The 25,779-nt window shown below is 38.9% G+C and overlaps 1 protein-coding gene across 1 annotated transcript in view; it reads left to right on the top strand.

Annotated features, from left to right (window-relative positions):
* The window catches only part of LOC149301090 (CUB and sushi domain-containing protein 2-like), a 364,690-nt gene that overhangs the window by 296,101 nt on the left and 42,810 nt on the right, over positions 1-25,779 (top strand). The window contains exons 26-36 of the mRNA XM_089484609.1: positions 2,201-2,403; positions 5,044-5,235; positions 7,405-7,543; positions 9,888-10,075; positions 16,398-16,592; positions 18,682-18,798; positions 19,856-19,969; positions 21,074-21,169; positions 21,710-21,913; positions 22,113-22,237; positions 24,825-24,921. Coding sequence (XP_089340735.1) covers positions 2,201-2,403; positions 5,044-5,235; positions 7,405-7,543; positions 9,888-10,075; positions 16,398-16,592; positions 18,682-18,798; positions 19,856-19,969; positions 21,074-21,169; positions 21,710-21,913; positions 22,113-22,237; positions 24,825-24,921 — 1,670 coding nt within the window. The remainder of the gene's footprint in view (positions 1-2,200; positions 2,404-5,043; positions 5,236-7,404; positions 7,544-9,887; positions 10,076-16,397; positions 16,593-18,681; positions 18,799-19,855; positions 19,970-21,073; positions 21,170-21,709; positions 21,914-22,112; positions 22,238-24,824; positions 24,922-25,779) is intronic.

Below are 25,779 nucleotides of genomic sequence, written 5' to 3'. Positions count from 1 at the left end.
AATCTGTAATCAGATTTTTTGAAAATCAAATTACACTGTATTTCCCTCCCAAACTCCATCTAGCAGTTTGTATATAGACATAGACAATCTCTTGTGATAGCATTAATCTGGCCCATATGTAAACCCCAAGCGGAAAGGTGAGTCCAGACGTGGTACTACTTGCCAAGAGAGATGCCAACCAGACCCTACTGACCAGGTCAATGAAGCTCAAAACATATGTCTGGGGTTTGTACAAAAAACATAGTGATCACAACGCTTAACTCAGTGTGGGGCAGCAACAAATACCGTAATAACCCTAAATTACCAGAAAATACAATATAGTGAAAAAAAGTGTAAAAGTGCGCTCAAAAAAATAAATAAATAAATAAAATATATATATATATATATAAAGTCCCCACCAAATAGTGTAGAAAAAATATATATAAAAAGGGAATACAACCTTTCACAAATACAAATCTGCAATGCCCCTCTTTTCAGAATTTTAGATCCGGGAATAACATGAAAAATACATAAAGAAAAAACAATAGTGTGGTATGTAAAAGTAAAGAAACCCCCACTACAAATATTGCAGTCACAGGAACAGATGATATTTTTTTGTGCCTTGAGTGCAAAAATATTCCAACAATTCCAAGATAGTGATGAATGTTGTTCAGTTGAAGACCTCAATCAGAGAACTATACACATATCAGTGAATGTGGTAAAAATGTAAAATTGAATCAAAAATATCTGTCTTACATCTACTTCAACTGTAAGACAGATATTTTTAATATTTTCTTTCTTTTGCATGTATATTTTTGTACAGCTTTTGTAGAGTTTTCTGCCAAGACGTGAAGTTCAATCCATTACCGTTTTTAGCTGTTATCTATTACCGTTTTTCTATTATTGATTAAACTTGGAGTAGCCGTGGCTAAACAACTTGCCATTGGAACACAGGAGTGATGGGAGTGATAAAGCGCCTCTGTACGCCTCTGTACGCCTGTGAAGATTTTGTATTAAAAGTCAGCCAACTAATAGTCATTTACAACATTAACAAAGTCTATACTGTATTTCTGATGTATTTGATGTTATTTTAATGGAGTACATTTGTTTTTCTAAGCGACCTCAAACCATTGAACAGTAATTTATATATATATATAAATATATATATATAAACATTTATATTATGTATATGTATTATCTTAGTGCAATCTACTAAACATTATGCTGCCTGTAGCAGTTCTGAGAAATAGTCTCAGAATCTTAGTCACTCAAATAGACATGAAATCAGCTCACTGGTATTTTTTTGCCGAAGATTTCACAAAAAAGTCACAAAATTTAACTTATTGCCCCACTTAGTTCATAAAGCCTCGCTAGGGGCTAGTGGCTAATGGCCCTTAAACGAGCGAAAGATCTATTCTATTCTATTTTTTCAGGATTTTTTTTGTGTTATATAAGTACATTTTATACAAAATGTGAATATAATAGTGGCCATCTGCTTTCAGATTCCTCCCTACATCCATTAACAATTGTTCTATTATTTTGATTGTAAAAGTAGACTTCTAGGTAATTTCAATCATTTAAATTACCATTAGCGTTTTACATTTATTTACAGAGGGCCAGCAGTTTTCGTAGCATTATTACAATAAATGAAGTTACACGTTAAGACATAGTGGTACAGAAGGAGAATGGGCCCTGCTCTTGTAAGTTTACAATCCATTAGGAGGTCGACGGTCATTCTGGCTTTCTATTGCTGCAGTGTAGAATTCTGAATAGCTATTATTTCAAAGATTATTCAGCCGTATAATAGGCCATTTCTATGTTGGCCAATAAAATGTCCAGTGTTGTTTAACACATGCTATAACATTCCGGAAAATAATAGCACTGTTGTGTGTTGCCTGACCTGAAGAACTCACAGTGGTTAATGGCTAATATAGCCAAGTCTGCAATCAGAGCCAGGTTAAGATGACATTGGGCCCCAGGACAAGAAAACATTTACTACACCCTTAATAGCACCATTACACTTAACTCACAATATCAGATTCAAATGTAGCGGCAAAGCCTCTAATCCAAACCTGAACAGAGCTCAGATCTTACGCCTGCATTGCCATCTGAATTATCCAATGAGTTCAATATTCTTGTAGGTACAACAGCAGTTTTCTGTATTGTACAGCAGCTCTTTGGGTATCCACAATCTGACATTTTTTTCTGCTTTCTCCCTTAGTTTACATTTCACTGTTTTCCACACCGAGGAGGTGCACGACGTCTTGAAAATTTGGGACGGCTCGGTTGAGAGTGGTATTCTCATGAAGGAGTTCAGTGGTTCTGTCTTGCCCACTGACATCCACAGTACTTTCAACTCAGTTACCCTACAGTTCAGCACGGACTTCTTCACTAGCAAACAGGGATTTGCCATTCATTTCTCAGGTAAGAGGAAAAATTCGGGCCACCACTGCCTAAACAGCAGGTTTGTCGATAAACAAATACTGGATACTTAATGTAAAGAAAAAAAAAACCTACAATTAAATGAAACACATGTAACTTAATACATAAACTGCCAGTCTCCTAAATTGAATATATTAAAATGTATGTGTGCAAAGAGGCACTCACAAGTAGACTTGTGCATTCGTCTTCGGGCGAACATGAAAACAAACACGAAGACTCGCCGAAGAGAAGACAGCGGCGGTAGAACGTAGGCGAAGACGAAGACACATACCATGAAGATCTTCGTGATCGTCTTCGTCTTCGTCTACCATTCTTCCCCCCCCTTCTAACTTACCTTGTCTTCGCGGCATCGCGGCAGTTCCCGGAAGTGGATATCCGCAGGTTCGCCGTCACGGGTTACAGGGCAGTGCGAATGAGCCTATTGGTCGCCTACAGGGACCTCCTCTGGCATCAACCAATTGGTTGATGCCAGAGGAAGACCCTGCAGGTGACCAATAGGCTCACTCGCACGGTCTTTGTAAGTTAACCCCTGACAGCGAACCTATGCATTTCCAGTGGCATCTGCAGGGTAAGTTGCAGCATTGGGGTTTTAAAACCCCAATGCTGCAACTTACCCGGCACATCCCACTGGTCTCGCTCCCTGTTCAATTAGTTAAATGTCCGTACGAGCGACTTTATTGGTCGCTCGTACGGACATTTAACTAATTGAATATGGAGGGAGACCAGTGGGATGTGCCAGGTAAGTTACGGCACCAGGAGTTTAACAGTCTGTGCAAGCGACCCTATTGGTCGCCAGCAGGGGGCTCGTCTGCGTTAACCCCGTATTAACCCCTTAACTGGGAAAACGAAGAAAAACCGAACACGAAGAATGTCCACGAATATTCGCCCGAAGAGAAGACAGGAATAGGCGAATATTTGCGAAATACGAAGATTTTTCCCCCCCCGAAGACGAGCACGAAGACGAACACGAAGAGCCCCCTGGTGCCCAAGTCTACTCACAAGTATTAAAAATATATAATATTTATGAATGTGGTAAAAATATTTTTTTTCTGTATGGCAATTATTGACACGTTATTTATATTGTATGTTCTACGTGAGTATGTGTTTTAAATGATTTAAGGCCCTGTGTAGCAAAAACATGGCCATTTCTATGTGGTTTAAAGCACCAATCACAAACTGCTGGAGTTTCTTGATCATCAATAGGAGCTGGTTCTGGTCCGCTACTGTTTTAGGTACTCTTTTTGTATATGTAACCCTATATGTTTTAAGGGATACCTCCCGCTCACATTATACAGGCCACCCATTTGTAGCTAACCTTTTCCATGGACAGATACTTACCTGCTGTGTTTCCGGTTGGCTCAAGTGGAATGTCCTTGGGTGGCAATGCCCTTTTTGCTTTCTTCCTTGTTCCTCTGGCCCTGTGACATTTTATTTTCATTTCCCACTTCTGTTTCTTTTACCTATGCTCTGCCGTTCTTTCTACATATCTGTAACTATATGTTTGCTTTTTTTTTGTCACTGGATGTATTTTGACTGTTTATGTCTCTATGACATTTATCCTATTCTAAAAGTTTGATGTACAAAAATAAAATTTTGGTTCTCAATAGGGACTTTTGTTAGACATGGACACATATATGTAGCTGTATGCACTGTATATTAATGGAGAATTTCCGTTGTCGATTTTTCACTAGGTAGTCATATCAAAGGGAATATCTGAAGGCAACAAAAGCCTTGCTGAGCAGATATAGCTGCATGTATGCAAGAAGGCAGACAGTACTATCATAGAACAATACAAGATAAAAATATGACAAATAAAGAATAGTTAACACTTTGTTATATACCAGGACACAGTCTTCTTATTTCCCCATCCATCAAATATAATTCATGCTCGGAATCAGATTCCCTTGCTCCTAATGACAAGTCCTCCCTTGGTGTTAAAATGCAGAAGAGATCTTCTTCACGTAAATTATATTCATGAACTTATTGCCATCAAGTAGCTCCTTCTCCCAGAAGACCATAAAAAGCAGAGGCCTCTTCAAACAGCAAGAAAATAATGTTTCTCTAATATCAGATTAGATTAGAAAGCTAATCAGGCGTTTAGCCTCTGACAGGCTTCCCTCCCTGCCAAATCCGTACCTTTTAATGGAGAAATTATAGCAAACAGAAAGTTTGAGATGATTGTCCTGCCTCTGTCTCACATCTCAGAAAACACATTATGGTGTTGAATGTTCCTCCAATAATTGAATTCATACCTATGTGGCGACAAATTGAAAATGGAGGAGAAATGGATTATCCGGTTACAGGGCATACCGCATACAGGCTTTTTGGCACTAGACTGTTGTTGTGTTAGTGGTTAATACAATATACAATATCCAGACAGCAAAATACCCTGGAGCAGAGTTTGTCAACCCAGGATAACTACTGTATATCTTATGGCCGATTTGCCAAGTAGTACAATATTGCCCATGTAACTCATACACAACCTTAATGAAGGTAGACGGCAAACATGAATGAAACAAAGGAGAAGAGAGTTGTGACATTGCCATCTCTAAAACCAGTATATCAATGTCACCTGTTAACGGCCATCAACGTCCCGCCAAAATGTCCTTTCTTGCTTCTTAGTGACAACTGCGACTTCATGCAATGATCCTGGAATTCCTCAAAATGGCAGCCGTAGTGGAGATAGTCGTGATGCCGGCGATTCCATTGTGTTCCAGTGTGATCCAGGATACCTTCTGGAGGGGGAGGCAAAAATTAACTGTGTGCAGATAGCAGACAGGTTCTACTGGAACCCTAACCCTCCCATTTGCATAGGTAAGTAAATGGGCTTTTTATATTAAAAAAATCTGTTTAAGTAATAGTCCTTCCCTTCTTTTATACAAAAGAATAGTGACAAGAAAGATCCTTCAGTTCAGTTTACAAACATGCTTTTCCATGTATCTGATATTAACATAATTTAATTACTTTATCGTATATAATAATCACATATCTGCCTTTATTAGGATCATGAGAAAGGAGTGCTTATTATAAACACTACTTTAACTTGCATATCAGTGCATATTATACACAAGATTTTAATGTATATTAGCAGTCCATCTTTTGGGAGCTTTCTAGCATTAATTAAAAGCAGCGGATGTGTTCAAAGTTACAGTGTGTGTGTGAAATACAGAATAACGGGTATAACCAAGTCTGATGTCAGCATTAAGCTTCATCACACTATAGATAGTGTCATTTTCTTTTTCAACAACACATTTTTGGATGTGTTTAAGTCACTTTATCTTAACCAAGTTTGTGCTACCTTGGGGTAAACAATAGTCACAATCACCCAGAGGGGCCTTCTGACTAATCAATACCTACGGGGAAAGGATTTCGTTACCATAAATCAAGAATTCATTAACATAGCCTTAAATAATCATCTCAGCGTGGACTTTGCAATATAACCAAAATACCACGAATGCCTAAAACGGCAGCCTCTAGGACAATTACGTTTATTGAAACAATATGAAACAAAACTCTTCAGTGCCACATTGCGTTACTATATATAATATTTCATTCAGTAAGACTGACGATGAGCCTCTGAAGGACTTATTCTATAAAGTACAACAAGCTATAACCAAAATACCACGAATGCCTAAAACGGCAGCCTCTAGGACAATTACGTTTATTGAAACAATATGAAACAAAAGTGCCACATTGCGTTACTATATATAATATTTCATTCAGTAAGACTGACGATGAGCCTCTGAAGGACTTATTCTATAAAGTACAACAAGCTTATTCCATTAGTGTTAGCAGAGTGAAAGAAAAACACTTTTGTAGCAGAAAACAGTGCTTCAAGCCTCAATTATCAGAAGTACATTTTATGAGAGTGAACAGCATAGGGTATATTTATTGAGAATCAGGGAATTCTTGGGTCGGTGCCATGAATCTTACCTACTAGTAGCTTTCTTTTGGTTGTAAGCAAATATCCCTAAATCAATAGCATGGATGTTTAACATGCTGATTGACTCTGCAAGATCAGACCCACTGCATTGATTTTTCAGTCTGTTTGACATGAAATTCCTTTGTAGCAGCAATAAACAGCAGCAAGTTCTCTCTCAACTTGAGCTGATTGTGTTAACAGTTATTACGGTGGGTAGAAACATTAAAAAGTGTTCATTTTCATTAAAATTTCATTGATATGGTTTTCTTACTCCAGGTAACTGGATAGATCTGACTGTGACTGCTAGAGTGTACACGGCCATAGGAAAATAAAGGAAATGGACTTGGAGGTCCTAAGCAGTTGTAATCTTGGCCATACCACATTTCACGTCCACCCAAGTTGTGGTCTAGTTGATCTAGTTTGGAGCCTATTTTGGGATCTCAGTAATTCATTCTTGTATTTATGTTCATAGAAGAACTTGAGCAAAGGTTGTTGCACTTTTGTGTATTCTAAAGTAGAACAGGGTGCAAATAATCAATATTTTTAAGAAAATCTATGAAATTTAAGAAAGGAGAAGCAGGCCATGAAACAGGTAATTCATTTTGAGGGTGGATAATATGGGTATGTTTTAAATGTACACCGATGCAGCATTCACATCGGTATATTGAACATATTTAATGTAGACAACCACTTTTCCTGGACACATTCATTTTTTATCTTCTCCTGACTGGCAAATGTGCTGCCCTGCATTATGTTGGATGTATGAACTCACGGAGAGAATCAATTAATTAGTTATAAATCCCACATTTAAAATGGGTAAAAATTGGCCCATGTGGTCATTCCTACTCCGGCTTGCAGAACAACTTGTACATCGTTAAGGGAATGCAGAATATTTTCACTAGTAATTTGACTTCATCTGGCCTTTTTTTCAATTCCCAATTCTTAGGGCAGGCGACCCATTGGATGTTTTAATATGTATGATGTTCAGGTGACACAAAGAACTTAAATGATATACAATAACAGTTGACTGTAAAATAACGTATGTTTTATTTCTTCTACAGCTCCCTGTGGTGGAAATTTGAGTGGGCCAACAGGGGTTATTCTGTCTCCTCAATACCCACAACCATACCCTCCACTGAAGGAGTGTGACTGGAGATTGACTGTGTCACCAGATTATGTGATTGCTTTGTCCTTTAAAATGTAAGTGTTTTCTTGCAAAAGAGTTGTGTGCTCTTGCAAGTACAGGGTTGGTCTACTGCAAATCTGGATTTGTCTTTTATAGACATGTGTAGTGCCTGATTAAAACTGCATAGATTACTCTGACATGGCGAACACAAGTGTTTTCATAAATCAGATCAGTGCAATATTCTGTACATAATTCTTAGGCTACATATCTCTGTTAAATATTTGTTTTTACCATACATATCCTGTGGGCTTGGGTGATATCAGCTTTTTCACAAAGGTAACTTGGAGCAGATTCAAGAAGACTAGGGAAATGCCATCACACCTTGTCATGGTGAACCAACCAGTGTGTTGCCTGAGGGTACAGCCTTCAAACCATAAACATGTCCCATAAATCCTAAAAAACGTAATTATGTAGAAATTACCCTACTGGTATATTTACTTATTTTTTGTACAGTGCAGGTATTCTATTTTGCGAAAGAATGGAATACAAAAATATATATTGTGGACAAAATAAAAGCAGTTTTATTTTTCTGTGCTGCAAAATTTCATTTTAAAGGATCTTTCTGCAACAGAAATATGTCTCACTTTCCTTAATTTTCCCTCACCAACCAAGCCCTAATTAGGGCACATGTAATATAGAGGCCTCAACTATACTGTGCATCACTTATCTTCAGAGCTGCAGTCTAACTATGGAACTGGCTTTAATGTATCTTGCTAATGTCTTCCTTGCCATTAAGCGTTGGACAGGACTTGTTAATGAAGTCATTTGCTTTTATAAGGTGGAGAAAAGATCACTAGTGATAATAAGGTCCCCAGGGGACAGGCACATATATCTGAGCTTCTGGTTTTAGAGAAGCCGTGTGATGCGTTGCATGACAAATTAAGAAATGCTAAGCCCCTCCAGCAGTAACTGCGAAGGGGGTCATTCACTTTTCACCAGACAGGAAAGGCTTTTCCTAATTAGATCTGCCGAGCCCTACTGCATTGTATGCTAGTTCAGTCTGGCCGTAGGCGGGACCACTCATATATTTTGCCTCGCTATGAAACTAGCAGAAAGTAAATCAGCAAAATGTTTTAATAAAAGCATTATGAGAACAATAATATTATATTACACCTGAAAGTGGAGCTATTTTTCATCTCCTGATGAAGGTGTCATTTTCTCCATGCTTGGATTCTAATGTTCAATGAGAAATTGAGACTTGTAGGAAAATACCTCAAGAGAGTATGACCTATGATGAGTGTGTCTGCTTTCATACACTAAAGAAATGTCACTTCAATACTGATTGAACGTGAAAATGTATTAATTGGATATCCAAAGTACCAAGCTCAGTAAAATATTCCAGCTAAAGAAAGTTGGTCCATCAGTAAGGCCACCTAGACAGATAGTAGCAAGAATAATTTTATGAAGCCCAGCCTTACCAAAAAGAAGGTAAAAAGAGGGTAATGCCATCATCACTGGCTGCAAAGGGCATAAAGACTAGAGTAACTTAAAAAAAAATAACAATGTACATAATTAAGTACGGTAAGCAGTATGATTTTGGTAACAAGTTTAGATTATTTGTCTTCTGTCCAACATGGATTTTTGGCCATAAAGACTCATGACTCAAAACTAAAGTCTTGCCTCACAAGTGGTGGTATTAGTCAATGCAGCAAAACCAGTTCATAGAATAACTCTAATTAAACAGATGTATCTCTTACAAGTACTGCAGTGCAAAGTGCAAATGTGATTGCAATGTGTATCTAATCATTGAGTATCCGAGTCTCGTAATGTTAGATATATGCTTTAACACAAGAACAGGACCCTCTTCCCAATTTTGTATATGGACAATGTCAATATTATATTATTGCATTTTTTTATTCACGTAATATTCTGAGGTTCTATAAATAAAATGCCATAATTATAGTCCCCAGTTGTTATCAGTTTCCTTCTAAGCAGTGGACTAGGTAGTTGATCGCCTATATTTTATGACCCGAGACGTGTGTCCTATTGTGTCAAGTTGTTTCATGACTCTATACCTAGCGACAAGTAGTCTAGTGAGAATTCTAGCAACAAAGACCGACCTCCGTTGAAAGGCTTTCACTGGGGAGCCAATTCAAGAAAAACTGTGATGTTGAAATACTCTTCTTTCCATCCTAATGTAAAAATGCCTTTGGGCCATATTCTATTACCTGTGAAAAGTTTATAACAAGATTTTGTCTCGAAATCTCCCGATGGGATATAGCAGGAAATGGCAGAGTTTATAAGCAGTGGTAACCTTTTTAAAGTTTAATACAATAAGATTCTTACTGAGAACATAGAAGGAAGTTTAAGGATAACTCAAGTCATTACTCAACGCCTTCCCTCTGTGGCTTTTTCCAGTTTTAACTTGGAGACTGGGTATGATTTCCTGCACATCTATGATGGACCAGACTCTCTGAGCCCGCTGATTGGAAGCTACTTTGGATCTCAGCTACCAGACAGAATTGAAAGCAGAAGCAACAGCCTCTTCCTTGCCTTCCGAAGTGACGCCTCGGTCAGTAGTGGTGGATTTGTCATCGACTATACAGGTAACAAAAAACTAAATTGAGCCTTAATGATTGCAAACATGTTACCCTGTGTCTCTAATGTTGGCTCACTGAAACAAAAAAAATCCTTGTGTTGCCATTTATGATTATATTTTCACCTCTGAATGTGTACCACCTTAATCTGATCCAAATAACAGCTACCCGTTATTTCCCATAGTGTACATTAGGAGTGGGCTGCACTGCATCATCCTGACTGGACATAAGGCTAGAATAAAATATTCAGACTAATTGACTTTATTTATTTATTGTATGTATTTCTAGCGTAGGAAGGAGACACCGAAGTCAGGTAGGACTGTTAAGGGATAGTCCAGTAAGCCGAGGTCAGGGAGCCAGATATCAGGGTCGAAATGCAGGCCGAGGTCAGGATACCAGAGAACAGAAACGTTGTGGAATAAGCCGAGGTCAGGATACCAGAAGACAGAGTAAATGGGAACAAGCCAGGTAAGCAACAGGACAGCAAACGGAGGAATAGGCACTACCAAGATAGGCACGACCAATATAAGGCAATGACTGTAGGTTTCAGAGTCTCTTAAATAGGCACAGGAGTTTTGGCACTAATTAGAGTTTTCCCTCCAAATACTCAAAGTGCCGTTACGTCACTTCCTGCGGCCATCTTGTGTGTGGCGTAACCTCACTGTATAAGGCGAGGCAACTTCCGCCGGCGCCACTAGGTGGCGTGAAGAGGAACGAGTCCGAACACCGGCGCTGGACCTGTCTCCTGCTTGCAGCTGCCGGGATTCCTGCGTGGAGGCAAGAGGTCTCCCTCGCCTTTGCGGCAGCTGCTGCTGGGCAGAGACGGGAGGTCTCCCCCTTCTTTGCGGCGGCTGCGGCTGCTGGGCAGAGGCGGGGGTCTCCCACTTCTTCACAGCGGCTGCAGGGCAGAGGCGGGGGGTCTCCCTCTTCTTCACGGCGGCTGTGGTTGCCGTGCAGAGGCAGGGGGTCTCCCTGCGGCTGCCGGGGGGGACCCGGAAGATCTCCCCGCCAGGTATGTTACAATAACACTGTAGTGAGGTGGTGACGGTGGCAGAGGAATAGGTGTGTTGGTCACACAGCACAGTAGTCTACTTAAATTAACCAACAGAAAACATTTCATTGGCTTTTCTAAAAAATGGTGGCCAACAACACTGTTGTGGAACTATAGCTCCAACAGTGCTTAGCTTCACACACCTCTTTAGGATGGTTGTACCATGGGATTTGTAGCTCTATGAAGTTTTTACTAAATGGCTTGATTCTTTTTTGCTAGCAATCTGAAGACAGCTAGAGGTCCAGAATACGATCAGAAATACTAGCTCTGTGCATCAGCAGCATATTTACGCAGCTGTCTCAATATCTTACTGTAATTCAGAGTACTTCTTGTGCCGTGTTTGGATATTTGCTTACCCTTGTGTACTATTGCTTTCTAAAAAGATTTTTTTTGTTCTTCATCAGCAGCTAGCATCTCCACAGGTAGTAATAGGCATTATTTGTGTGAAGGCCGCTGAGAGCCTATAACTCTGCTGATGAAATTATACCATTCATAACATCCTAGCATGGAGCATTCCTTGGAAAACTCATTGGTCTTCCTCAGTTTAATACAACATGAAACTGAGGGGAAAAATGTATTACAGTTGCATATCTACTCATAATCTCACCATAACATAGCTACGGAGTAATCTTGCTTTATGGCTGCTTTGTAGTGATACATAGAAACATAAAATTTGAGGGAAGCCCATTTATACGACCCATTATTCCTGCTGTAAAGGCACAAACACTAGTTTTTTGGTCTTGTCTTTCAGGATAGCTTTATGCCGCCTTATTTCTATACCTGTTTACATTTCCCCACTGTATTAGCCCCAACTACGTCTGTTGGGAGGCTGTTCCATTAATCTGCCACTCTCTTAGCAAAGTAACACTTTCGTATCGTACGTCAAAGCCTGATGTACCAGGAATATCATTATTAGCACAGTATTTCTGCACCTGCAATGGTCCAAAACAGAGTAACCATTATGTTTCTTGCTTGTTGTAACTACACTCAAGATGCCTCGGCTGTACTTAACTAGACAAACAAGATGGCTGCTCCCAGCCACAACATTTAATTGATTTTGCTCATCTGGAACCTATAAAACCTATATGAAATCATTTCACAAAGCTAATTACGGGTAAACATACCTTGGTATAATTCTCCTCTAACACCACTATTTTGCAAGTAACGGCAGATAAGAAACTCGGAGCTTGCAAGTTGTATAGTTCTCCCCAGTAGCAATAAATTTGCCAAACCCAGATTGGATTGTGAATTTCAATCGTCTGCAGTGAGATTAGAAGACACTGTGGTGTTCATTAAATTCCACCATGAAATATTCCACTTTTTCTGTATTAACTCGTTTTTTGAATACAACAGAACTTTAATAGACAAAGGATTACCAGGAAAGCGAGCGCCTTGAGAAAGGGATATGCAAATCTCAATTAGGCAGTATTACACATTATAAAATCTCCTGTTAATGACACTAAAGGGTACGATGGATTATTGTTTCATAACATTTGTTATTCCGCAATTTGTATTATCACACCGCATGTCTGAAAGGCTAATGTAATCTTTAATATTTAACTTTTTTTCTTTCTAATAAATAGGTATCATAAACGTTTCATTTTGGTCGCTAATTGTAGAACTCATCATTTGTTTTAGCTTCCTGTTTAATTAAAAACGGAGATGTTTTAGTCCCAGGAAACGCACCTTCTAATGGTCAAATATCCAGGTCGGCCCGTACATTAAACAAACCAAAATATCAATCAAGTCAATGATTTATTGCATAGTGGATAAGATTATCTTAAATGTGTTAGCACTAGATCTATGATAGTCTAGTTGCTGCATGATATGTGTTTTTTTTGTTTATGTAGTCCACTTACAAATAATGGATCCCCTGTATTGACAATAATAAGCTGGGACATTATACAATAAGGAATGCTCTTGTCAAGGTATATGTGCTAATTCAATGCTGCATTTCAATACGGCTATGGATGTCCTCTTGAATAGCAGATATTGCCCTTCATCAGAAATGCAGCTTACCACGTAACCTGTCACTTCCCTGGTTTTTAGCAAGCAGCGACAATAGAACTAACATTAGTTGTGATATTTGAAAAGAGTTCTATTTCAAGCAATATATGCCAAATAGCAGGGAAGAATGAAGTTTGGAAGAGAAGAGCCTTTGGATCCAGCTCTGCAGAGGTGTGGAGGGGGGGTTGTTGCATTGTGTGTTCCTTGAAAGCTTTGCCACCCTTCACAGGAACACTCTAATGTCTGAATGGGCATAATGGTGTGTACGCTTTATTACTTTCTCTGCATGACTTACATTGTATAAGTACAGAGCTCCACAGAAGTGAGGGCTTTATCGGAGTAAAATCGGTATTATTATCAGATGTTAATGACGCCTAATGATTGGAGCAGTTTGGTGATAACAATCTGTGCTTTTCCCGGATAATGTAGGACAGTGAAGGATGAACACCCCTGCAATGCAGTCTCTCTAATGCCTCCTATAGTTGCAAAAGTCACAGATCAGACATAAGGACCTTTGCAACCGTTCTGTGTTCAGATAGTTTGTGTAGAAAAGATATCTAGGAGTGAATGGTGCACTTTTTTGTATATGGAGTTAGTTACTTGTTATAAAATTGTTATTGAATCACAATAAGGACACAGTAGTGGATACGGAGACAGGGATTCCCACGATGTGGATATATAGCATAATTTGTTGAAAACGTCTTACAAAAGACATGCCATCCAGCCAGGAAAAGACTGAAAAATATCAAAGGTATTACAGTTTTACTAACACTTATTTCTAGTATGTACATAAATTACAAGTCCAAATCTCAATCCCACAGTGTACTGATGTCACTTGTAACATCGTGTGATGTCATAGCATAGGAAGGCTTTGTAACTGGTTTGTTCAAGTGAAACAAGTGGATATAACAGTATTGGTTCAAGAATAAATTGAGTGGATGTTAATCTGTTTTACTGGGCCAAAATAGAAAATGATGTAGAGTTACACAAGCTTTGATGACCTCCAATGCTTCTTCAGGTGGACTGATGAAGAATTGCACGTAAAGAAGAGGAATCTGAGGCCCCAAAACCTTATTAGACTCTATACCTTTTTCTGTGTTGGCCCAAAAAGTATATTAACTTTGCTAGACGCTATCTGTTCAAGTATGATTCTTTGTTGAAAAAAGGTCAACTCGTTCCTGCGTCAAATATCTGCCTTTTAGTATTGGAGTTTTTCATTACATCTATTACAGAAACTGACATTTTCTTATATCATAATTTTAATTTGACCTAATGTTTTCAAAAACATTCCATAATGAAAAGGTGTTACAAAGGGATTCCACTATCTATCCACTGTCTATTTTGCCTTTGTGCTACCTTTGTGTGCATTTGTTGGCTGTGTGTCCAATTCCGTCCCAAAAGCTAGTCATATAGACTTTACCACACATCGTATACCATCTTGATGTTTATCCATATAATCCATATAAAAAATAGGAAATTAAAGCTGGCGCTCCAAACTTTTTTATCTGCTTGTTACCAGATTTCACTGAAATTCCACCTTTGACATTATTATAATCAGAATGACTTTTATGCAGCTTCATAATTAGTATATCTAGTATTATATTAATTTGTACTGTGTCTGCTATGAAAGAAATCCAGGAATTTACTAATACTGTCTATGCAGACTGTTAGTGGTACTCTACCTAATAATATTACAAATGGCTTGGTATATACATTTGTGTATACTAATGCCCCTGCCATTTTCTTGGATACCGTTCAGGAATCACATGTCAGGAATGTATTTGGCAGACAAAGTCCCCTCCAGCCATCTGTCCCAAGCTGTATGCCATCTTCACAGGGACACAATCCACAGCTGCTAGGTTTTACAAAACGGCCCCAGCATGGGCAGGTGGTAAACAAGGTGGAGCGGCCCTGGAGGAACTGGCAACTCGGCAAGTTAAGAGAAGGACAGGCAGCCATCTCAAGTGACAGACAGCAGAGAGTATCTCCCCCCACTGCCGCCAGGGACAGCATTATGCTTTCAGTTCAGAATAACTTCTACACCTCATTAAGGGCCGAGTTCACTGTTTCTGCCTGGATAATACTAATAGGAAAAAATAACATTTTAAAAATTAGATGCAACAATGTAAATCCAACCTTTTACCAAAACTGTACTTTTATTATTGCAAATCTAAATACCTCTATATCTGCCTAAACCTTACTTTGTATTACTCAAACGTTCCTTTAATTTAATAGCTATTACTAATACACACACTGAATTCCCTTTAACCAACTAGCGTTTTACCTAAACCTTCACATACTTCCCGACTATACCTGTTTGGTAAGGGACTAAGGGATTTTCTTTTCCCCCTTTTCTTGTTTAGGAGCTTTGCATATTTGCTGTGTATGATTATATAAACAACTGGTATACAACCAGCAGGAAATAAAAGATATACATTTTTATAAAAGGATTATGGATTTTTGTCTTAGACAAAAAAGAGTTCTCAATAGGTCCATTTGAAATGTTGGAAGGTATGCCCTCAAAATATTACTGCCACCAAGGAATACGTTAAGGATTGTCAGTAGTTGTAGTTGTCCGTAGTTAAGTGTGTCTTCCTAAACTGGTAATTCCCAACTTTGGTCCTTCTGGCCCACCAAAATGTCATTGTTTTACTATATCTTCTGAAATGCCCATGGTGCTTGTTAATCAGCATGGTGCATCGGTCAGAAAGCCTGACTGAATCTGTGCTGAAACCCTGAACTGATGAGGCGGCTTTATAGACCAGATTTGGGAACCATTTTACTAAGAAATCAATAATATACAGTAAATGTTCAGTTCCTGCTACCTACATAAACCTATTACTTGATTAGTGCAAAATATTAATACACAGGGTAGAATAATATATAACAAGCAATTCTATTGTGAAGTGATAACAGTAAGCACAGTGACCAATGGAACCAGTGTAATGTTCCCCAAGTACATGACTTGTGTATGCCAACTATATACATACTAACCTTCTTTTCCAAATGCTACATTTTATCATGCTATCTGATTTTTCGATCCCCTAAGCCACACTAAATAAAGATATTAATTAATGCCACATGGTAGCTTATTCCTAGAACACAAATATCCATGCCATAATCTGCAGAATAAAACATAATTAAAAAAACACCCAACTGCAGAAATCATGCTATTTTATATTCTCTATTTTCTTCCATGAAACTGTTGCAGATGTTGATCTGATTACCATTTTACTGTCAGGCATTTGATGGAATTTTTTGTTTATGATCCAGAGAACCCAAGGGAGTCCTGCTTTGACCCTGGAGCAATTACCAATGGCACCCGTGTTGGGAGTGACCTCAAATTGGGATCCACCATTACGTACTATTGTGACTCTGGCTATGAGATTGAGGGGGCATCCACACTTACTTGTGTGATGGGAGGTGACAGCAAACCAATCTGGAACGTTCCTCGACCCATCTGTACAGGTAATTGTTTTTCCTTTATTGTTTATGGGCAAGGAATTATGTCATATCAAGAGAGGGTTACACACAGTACCTGACTCACTGCAAGATATGTATACAATGTGATTATTGTGCAAACTTTAAACAGTTATCTTTTTACCATAGTAAACTTAATACAGTGACAAACAATTAAAAGATTACAAGAAACAATATTTGTATTGATATACAAGCCATAGAGGAAACATCATCATCAGGTAGCTCTGCAGTTATTTCTGAGCTACCGCTCTCTTAGTCCTCGGCAAACATGTAGAAATATCCTACACCTCTAGGCCAAGTGCTACAAGCGCCCTTACCTTCATCTCCAAAAATTAAATTAAACAAGTTAATACAAATATAACTATGGACTTTACTGTAAGGATCAACGCCATCAATTTACTACTTGCTCTTGGCAAAATAAATTCACAACCTAAATTTAAAACTACGCTTATCTTGTGCTTGTACAGTGCTGTGGAAAAAGTAATTTCCCTTTCCCGATTTCTTCTGTTTTTGGATATTTTAATATGACAAATATAACCTGAGTAAACACAAAATGCAGTTTTTAAATGGTGATTTCATGTATAGAATGAAAAAAAGTGATCCAACACTACAAGGACAAGTATTATACTAAGTCAGCCAATTAACCAAATGTAATTGATAATTGGGTTCAATTTTACTAGACACAACCAACAATCATTATTACTGTCAGCCCTGTTCAATCTAAACATCAATTAAATAGAACTTGTCTTGCAAAGTGAAGTAGGCTAAAAGGTCTCAAAAAGCAAGAGGCAAAGTCATTGACATCAGTCTAGAAATGGAGAATACATGGAAGAGTGGTGAACCTTTTGGTAGGCCAGGAGTTGCTGGCCTACCAAAATTCCTCCAAGAGCACATCGATGACTCATTCAGAGGATTACAAAAGAACCCGGACTAACATGTAAAGAACTGGAGGCCTCACTTGTCTCAGATAAGGTCACTGTTCACAATTTCACAATATGAAAGAGACTGTGCAAAAATGGTATCCATGGTAGAGTTGCAAAGCAAAAACCACTTATGTCACATTTGCCAAGAAAAATATTTTGATGACCTCTAAGCCTTTTGGGATAATATTCTGTGGACTGATGAGTCAAAAGGGGAACTTTGAAAGAAATGGGTCCATCTGGCATAAAGCTTACACAGCATTCCACAATAAGAACATAATACAAACAGTCAAACTCAGTGGTGGTAGTAGGATGGTCTCGTCCGGACCTAGGTGACCATGAATTCTGCTAGAAAAATCCTGAAAGAAAGCCTGGCCATCAGTTTGTGACCTAAAGCTCAAGTGTAGTTAGGTTATCCAGCAGGACAATGATCCAGGCTCCTTCTTGACTTCCATAGCTCAGGTTGTGACAGATCTGAGGCACACAAGTAAGCCCACTGAATGGCTCAAAAGAAAAAAAAAGAAAGTTTTGGAGTGGCCCAGTCAAATCCTGTCTTAAATCCCATTGAGATGTTGTGGCATGACCAGTTCATGATCAAAAAAACATCCAATGTGGCTGAATTAAAAGGATCCTGCCAAGAAGAGTGGGACAGAGTTCCTCCACAGCAATGTAAAAGGCTCATTGGCAGTTATTGGAAACATATGATTGCAGTTGTTGCTGCCAAGGGTCGTACAACCAATTATTAGGCTTAGGGGGCGGCAATTACTTTTTCACATGAGTGATATAGATTTTGTGTTTAATCATTTAGTCTTTGTCTTATATTAAAATTAGTTGGATGATCTGAAGCATTTAAATGTAAAAACTAAACAACAATAGAAGAAATAGGGAAGGGGGCAAATACTATTTCACAGCACTGGGTACATTTGATACACAAAAACACAAACAAATTCATTCACATTGCTTTTGTATTCGTGATTACCGTCTTGAATCTCAAGAGCGCCACTAGCAGATACCAGACTACATTTTTTGTACTACTATTCTAGGCAACAGCCTCATATGTTTCGTAGGAAGTTAGATATTAACAGTAAATTTATAAACTTAAAGATATTCCCATTCATGATGGTGAAGGTGTCTGTCTCTCTCTCTTTCCATTCCAGCTCCATGTGGAGGTCAATATGTCAACCAAGATGGCGTCATCCTGTCTCCAAACTACCCTCGTAACTACACAGCCAGACAGATCTGCTCCTATTTTATTATAGTTCCAAAGGATTATGGTGAGGATTTTAAGGCGATCATTAATAACCCAAACATGTCATTTCTAATATTGTTATAACCTATCCAAACTAAAGGCCAGTTCTGCTGGTCATCTTCTATCGATTTGTAAGTTAAATATTTGAAGTCCCTGACATCATTATTCATAAAAAAGCCAAAGACAGCCAGCTTCTTCTTCAAGAAAACATTCACTGGCCTTGCATAATTCATAATTAATATTGGATTTTTAAAGTCATCCTTATCCGGGGTGGAAGACTAGATGGGAGAGTGATGGGAGTTTTAGTCCTAAAAAGCTAGTGAACTAGAAGTACAAAATGTGTTTTTCTTATCTATATTATGTTATTCTGGAATTATAGAAGTTTACCTTTTCTTTTGTTTGTCTGCCTTTCATTATATTGTCTTAAGTGAGCTGTGTGTGCGACTCCTGAATGTACACACACATCAATTGGATAAGTTTACTAAGGGGCATGGGTACTTTTTTAATAGTTTTTACTACTTTCACAGTTTGATTTTGTATATACAGGGAGAATTATGGGGATTTTTTTTGTCTTTCTACTTTATGTTTTGTGATGGGGTGTTACTTGGTATCTCTGAATTGTTTAATTTGTTGTGAAATACCCTCATAGGATTCCCTAGGTAAAGCGCATGCTGCTTATAGGGTTATAGCCTAACATTAACTATAGCAAAACTACTAACCCTAAAGGGTTAAAATAGCTTGGACATTTGGTAAAACAGGCACCATCATAGACTGGAGCTTTACGTGCTGAACTGTGTTTAATGAAGATCAGCCTCGATGAGCTTCTTTATTTTGCCATTTGGTCTTTTTTGTTGATAAGTCTCTTAATCTTACAACCTTGATGACTTTGCATATGTTGATTAAAAATCCTTACATTTCTCAAAGTAATGGTTAATTTCCAGTAACAAATAACCAGCACTGGCAGGTTGTATTACGTCCTGCCATCGATTTATTTATCTGTGGTATTTTGTAAGTCAATTTGTATTGCATTTCTCTTCTTAACGGTGGACAGCCTTATAGTTGTCTTATGTTTATCTTTATAGTGGTCTTTGGGCAGTTCACCTTCTTCCAGACAGCTCTCAACGATGTGGTGGAAGTACATGATGGACCAAATGAGGAATCTCGTCTCCTAAGCTCTCTGTCTGGATCTCATACGGGTATAATGCAGATGTGGACAAAGAAGGTTTTGGAACTGAGGGATGAGTTTAAGTTTAGGTTTTAGCATTGTGTGGTGATTTATGGCCATACATAAAGAGTTCAGTTTAAACTGAATGATATACACAGTTTATGTCATAACTCGTTGTCCTTTTTTGCATTTCTACAAACATTTTGCCCAACCAAACAATAGAATGGGGAAGATTGGTGATGTAAGTGACTCTGACTATCACTGTTTGCACCATACATGGTTGTTCCAGTATCTAAGAAACAGTGGACCTCTGGGGATTTTCATAAACTATTTTCTGTAGAGTTTATAGAGAATGGTGCCATAAAAACATTTAATGAGTGGCTGTTCTGTGGACAAAACACAGTGTCAGAGAGGGGTCAGAGGAGAAAGGCTGGACTTCTTCAAGCCAACAGAAAGCTAGCAAAAATGCAACACTGGTGTATAGAAGGTGTTGAACCTTGATGGGCTACATCAGCTAATGATCACAGTAATGGATTGGCATTTAGTGTCCTCTAAATATATAATGCTCTATACTCTACACTATACTTTAACTACAGTCTCCCATATCATACACTTTATAGGGGTAATGTACATAGGTATTTTAAATTCAGGGGAGGGAAGTAATGAAGAGAGGTTATAAGGAAATGTAGGAATTAATAATAGAAATGGTTGTAAATTAAGGGTATAGAATGGCATAATAATAGGAATATGGAGCGCTTGTATAGAGCAATAGGCATTGTGAGAAGGTTGGGTTGTAATAGGAGTAGCTATATGGAGTATTCAGAACAGTTATAATAAGAAGCTAAATGGTTTTATTTTTAAAACAAGAGAAAGTAGTATGATTTTCTACGTTTTTTTTCTCTGGCATGAATTCCTACCACTCGACACTTGTGCATACATTGGTTAATTTTGTTTCTCTCTTTTGATTTTGCTCTTCAGCCAGAGCTATGTGCTGCAGAGTGTAATCCTGTGTGAGCATAGCCCATCTCACGCACCATGATCAGATCAGCATCCTCTCTTTGCAAATCCCCCCAGCAAGTTTATCTGCGAGAGGCAGGTCTCCCCGCTCTATAACACATGCACTCTTCTGTTGCAGGTGAATCTCTACCTCTTGCGACTTCCAATCAGATTTTAATTAAGTTCAGCGCCAAGGGGCAGGCGACAGCCAAAGGATTTCATTTTGTCTACCAAGGTAGGTGTGTAAATGGTGTGTCATGTCCTGTGGCTATCAAGCAGCGTGTGAGCCCCACTGGAACCCTGGAGCAGATTTTAGCTGTGTTCTGATTAGCTATGTTCCGATGTGTAGATTGGGACAGCGGATGAGAAAAATGAAAGGTGGGGGGGGGCGACAGGTGTATAGTGATGAAAAAGAAAACAGATGTGACTCAAAAGCATCGGGAGAGATATCACAGAGAACACAGACATCTGCAAGTAGTTTAGAGTACAAAATCTAATGGGTGCTCAGTGGCTGCCTCTGACACTGCAGAGGTAAAACATGCTTCTGAAGTTTCAGATTTTAAAAGGTATGGGTGTTGGACATGTAAGTCAGTGTGTTACATGCTACAATGAGTCTCTCCAATGAGTAGCTACTTTTACTGATACAAGCGTTCATATTTCTTGTCACACATGTGTATGGCTGTTACTCTTTCTTCCGCTTATGTCTTGTAATTTTATTCCATTACCCTTATGTTCTCTTAAGTGCTCTATCTCATTGTCTTCCTTTTCATTTAAGCTGTTCCCCGTACAAGTGCAACACAATGCAGCTCAATCCCAGAGCCCAAATATGGCCGACGTATTGGGAATGATTTTGCCGTGGGAGCGGTTGTGCGATTTGAGTGTATCCCTGGCTATGCACTGTTTGGCTCCAAAAATATTGAATGCCAGGCAGTGATGGGAGCTTTGGCACAATGGAATACATCTGTGCCCTCTTGTGTAGGTGAGTATCTCAATATGTGCAACAACATAGCAATCACTGTTGGCAATGTCTACCTAAAAGAGCAATGTCATTCCGTTGTCCAGAAACAATTATTCTCCATTTTGGTTTATTGATTTCTAACAACTTTCATTGTGGATATTCTCCTACAAGAGTCCATGTGTTGCTATTAACCCCCATCTCTCTATTTTACTTTTTTAAGTGCCATGTGGCGGAAATCTAACAGAACGCAAGGGGACAATACTATCACCGGGATTTCCTGAGCCATACCTGAACAGCCTAAATTGTGTGTGGAGGATCACTGTACCTGAAGGGGCAGGAATCCAGGTAGGCATAACTCCAAGTTATGATAACTAAAACACTGCATAGTTATTCTCAAACTTTGTCACTTAATCCGAGGTATGTTTTCAGAATTCTTATCAAAAAAGAAACTATTGCAGAATGACTTGTCATTTGTCATTGTACAAAAAATGAGGACTCCAAAAACTTTAAAAGATGTCTACCCAAAGGTGTACAGCAGGGTTAAGGTTAGGGTACTCTTCAGGCCACTTGAGGTTCTCCACACGAAACTCATTACAACATGTCATTATGTACCTTGCTTTATGTCTCAACAACGGTGCCGCAAAGCTGGAAGCATACAATTGTCTAAAATGTCTTTGTGTATTCAGTGTGTAAGTAAGTATGTTAGTATGTTAATGTGTGTAAGTATGTTACTGTGTGGGGGGGGAAAGCTTGGGGTGAGGGAGCTGTGGCATTTTTTGTTACACCACTGCCACTAAATACTTTACACTGTCATTACTTATTAATGCTCAGAATTACTTTGCAATGGCCTTCTAAAATATGAGAATATGATATGTAATTTCCTCAAATAGCACATTTATATCTTTGAGTTGCTTATACTTTTGCAGTTCAAAGTATCATTGAATTCCTTGCATCATTTTCACAGCTGCCGGATTAGAGAATGGTCCCCCTACTCAGAGAGCTGGCATGGACATTCATTACAACAGAAACCACTCGCCCTAGACGTGCCGCTGTGCAATACTTATGGCTTGTTTCCTAATTGAAGTTCTGTTTAATAGGTTGTCCAACTTGCTCTCCAGGGGATGCTCTGAACGTCACATATTCGGAATGTCACCAAGTTCAGTTTGCTCTGCTGTTACCACTTATTATGGCTAGAATTTTTTATCTTTTAAGACAGCACAAAGTAATTCGACACCAGGAGGCTTACCCACCTCTTTAGTGATAAGACAGGCTCTCTGTGGCATAGTGGAGGGTGTACCTCTTTGTGTGCATTCGTAATAATGTTAAGAAATCCAAGTAGTAAAAAAAAACTGGTATCAAAGAATAATAAAAATATTACTGTTGATCAGCAAATTGTTGAATATTAATGATATATGTATGCATACAGGTGTATGTGTATAGATGTATGCTCTATGTATGCGTATCCAGCACTTTTATTAAATCTTAATACTCGCTTGAGGACTCTGGAGAAGAAGTGTGTGACCCTTCTGACGCTTTTCTGATTGGGATTGCGTTTCCCGTGCCTTTCCAGGGACTATAATTCAGTCCTATGAGAACTGCAGTGGTTTAAGACACATCAGGGCTTCTGGAACATTTCAGCAGACCAAGAAATTATTTAACTAACAGGCGTATATTGACAGTCCCGGGTGTATCAGTCCCCTAGCAATTTGATAGCAATGCCAATAACTCCAGCTGGGAATGGACAAAACTAAAGAAAACATTTGTATATGTTAAATAAGAGGAACAAAAAAATAGAAAGACGCAGTATACTCCAATATAATGCTGCCTGTGAGACAGTTTTTCAGTCCTCCACACCACCTTACAATGTGGCTACATTTACCTACACTGGGATAAAGGCATTCCTGCATTGGAGTATACTCTGTGTTGATCGTTTATGTTGTATTCCCTTTAAGAAGGTTATGTGGCTGTATAGGCCCCCTATTGGTCCAGGAGACCTCCTAAATCTCCCAAATATCAGACCCAAGCAGACATCCTTTGATACGAGAAACCTGTTAACTTCCCGAAGGACTGAAAGGAGTTCTCTGTCTGACTCTGGCCAGATACCTCTAAGGAAATGGCAAGCTTGACCTGTTTGGAATGGCCAAATCATGTAATACCTAGAAAAATGAAAGTCCTCCAATCTAAATCAAACTAAACTGACTCGTATACATTTCTGAAAGTAAAATAATGAGACATGTCTTATGTATGCAGATTGTTTAATAAGTAATTCATTTCTCTGCATGGGTTTTTGTCCCTGAGTTGGTTATCACGTATAATCTTTGTATCCAAGACGAGGAACCTGTTCTGACACCTTGTATTTTGCTGTGTATTTCACGTCAAACTTTCTTAGCCAGAATCTGGTTGATCTTTGTCAGTATCACGGTGCCCTGCCAGTTTGCCTACATTTCATTTCTGATGCTACTTATTGTTTGTGTGCCTGTCTCCCCTGCAATACAGTATATGCACATGGATATATAATGAGCTAGACAAGTTATTAGAGATTGAGGGGCTTCACTTTGAAAATGTTAAGATGCCTCCACTGAATTCCTTCAAATAAGGAGAGCACATCTGCAGGTGTATCCATGTATACTTTGAATGTGTCTAAGCTTAATGTTACTGTGGGTGATAACTGATCTTCCATGTAGGGCTCAAAGAATCAACAAATATCTTGGTATCTTTAATCTTTTGGGATATTTCTTTCACTCCATAAGACCAGAGTAGTTTTACTGCCAAAGCTTGTCATCTTATCCCTCTCGGGGTTGTATCAGCTTATGCGTAGTGCATAAGTAAATTCTTAATAGTAGGTTTGAGAATTATTCCACCTTTTAATAAGCATATCAAAACCCACTATATTTTAACAACTGGGTTGTACCACTTCTATGTCTCCATTTAGATCCAGGTGATCAGCTTTGTCACGGAACAGAACTGGGACTCACTGGAAGTCTTTGATGGTGGAGACAATACGGCCACCATGTTGGGCAGCTTCTCAGGTAAGAAAATTAACAATGGGTTGTCCCTAAACCCATTAAAAACAATGCATTGTGAGCTCGTACATGTACGGGCTTTGTCACGAAGGGGTTAAAAAACTTAACATTTTATGAAGATAGCTGCAAATAGCCACAAGCCTTAAAACAAGTTGATACTTGTTTAGCTTCGGGGTTTCCAATATAGGAGTTCACAATTATCTGATGAACAGGGGGGTAACTAGAAACCCCAGGACATGACAATTGCCCTGGGCCCCCCCCCCAACTTCACCAAGCGCCATGTCCCACAGTGCCACCTTTGCCCCTAAAGAGTTTGTGAATACCTCCTTTGCCCCCCAAAATATTGTGAGTGCCCCCTTTCCCCCAAGCAGCTTGTTAGAGCCCCCAGAACAGCTTAGCTGTGCCCCTTGCCACCAGAACAGCATACGCTCTTGCACACATATGTAAACAACACACACTTACTCATACCCAATAAGTCACATGTACAAACTCATTATAATGCACAAAATCCCTTTCACACCACTCGGGCTAATACACAATCCATCTCACACCACTTACTCTTCCATGCTCGCACACAAACACATATACACATTCATGCTTACATGCACTTGAACATAGACATCCATGTTCCCATACACTTGAACATAGGCATTCATGCTCACATACACTTGGACACAGGCATCCGTGTTAACATACACTTGAACATAGGCTTCCGTGCTTACATACACTTGATCATAGGCATCCATGCGCACATACACTTGAACATAGGCATCCATGCTCACATACACTTGAGCATAGGCATTCATGCTCACATACACTTGAACATAGGCATCCATGCTCACATACACTTGAACATAGGCATTC

Source organism: Sceloporus occidentalis, unplaced genomic scaffold (assembly GCF_023333645.1).
Source record: "Sceloporus occidentalis isolate IW3139 unplaced genomic scaffold, rSceOcc1.0.p SCAF_22, whole genome shotgun sequence".
NCBI lineage: Eukaryota > Metazoa > Chordata > Lepidosauria > Squamata > Phrynosomatidae > Sceloporus > Sceloporus occidentalis.
This window is presented reverse-complemented; position numbering and strand designations above follow the sequence as displayed.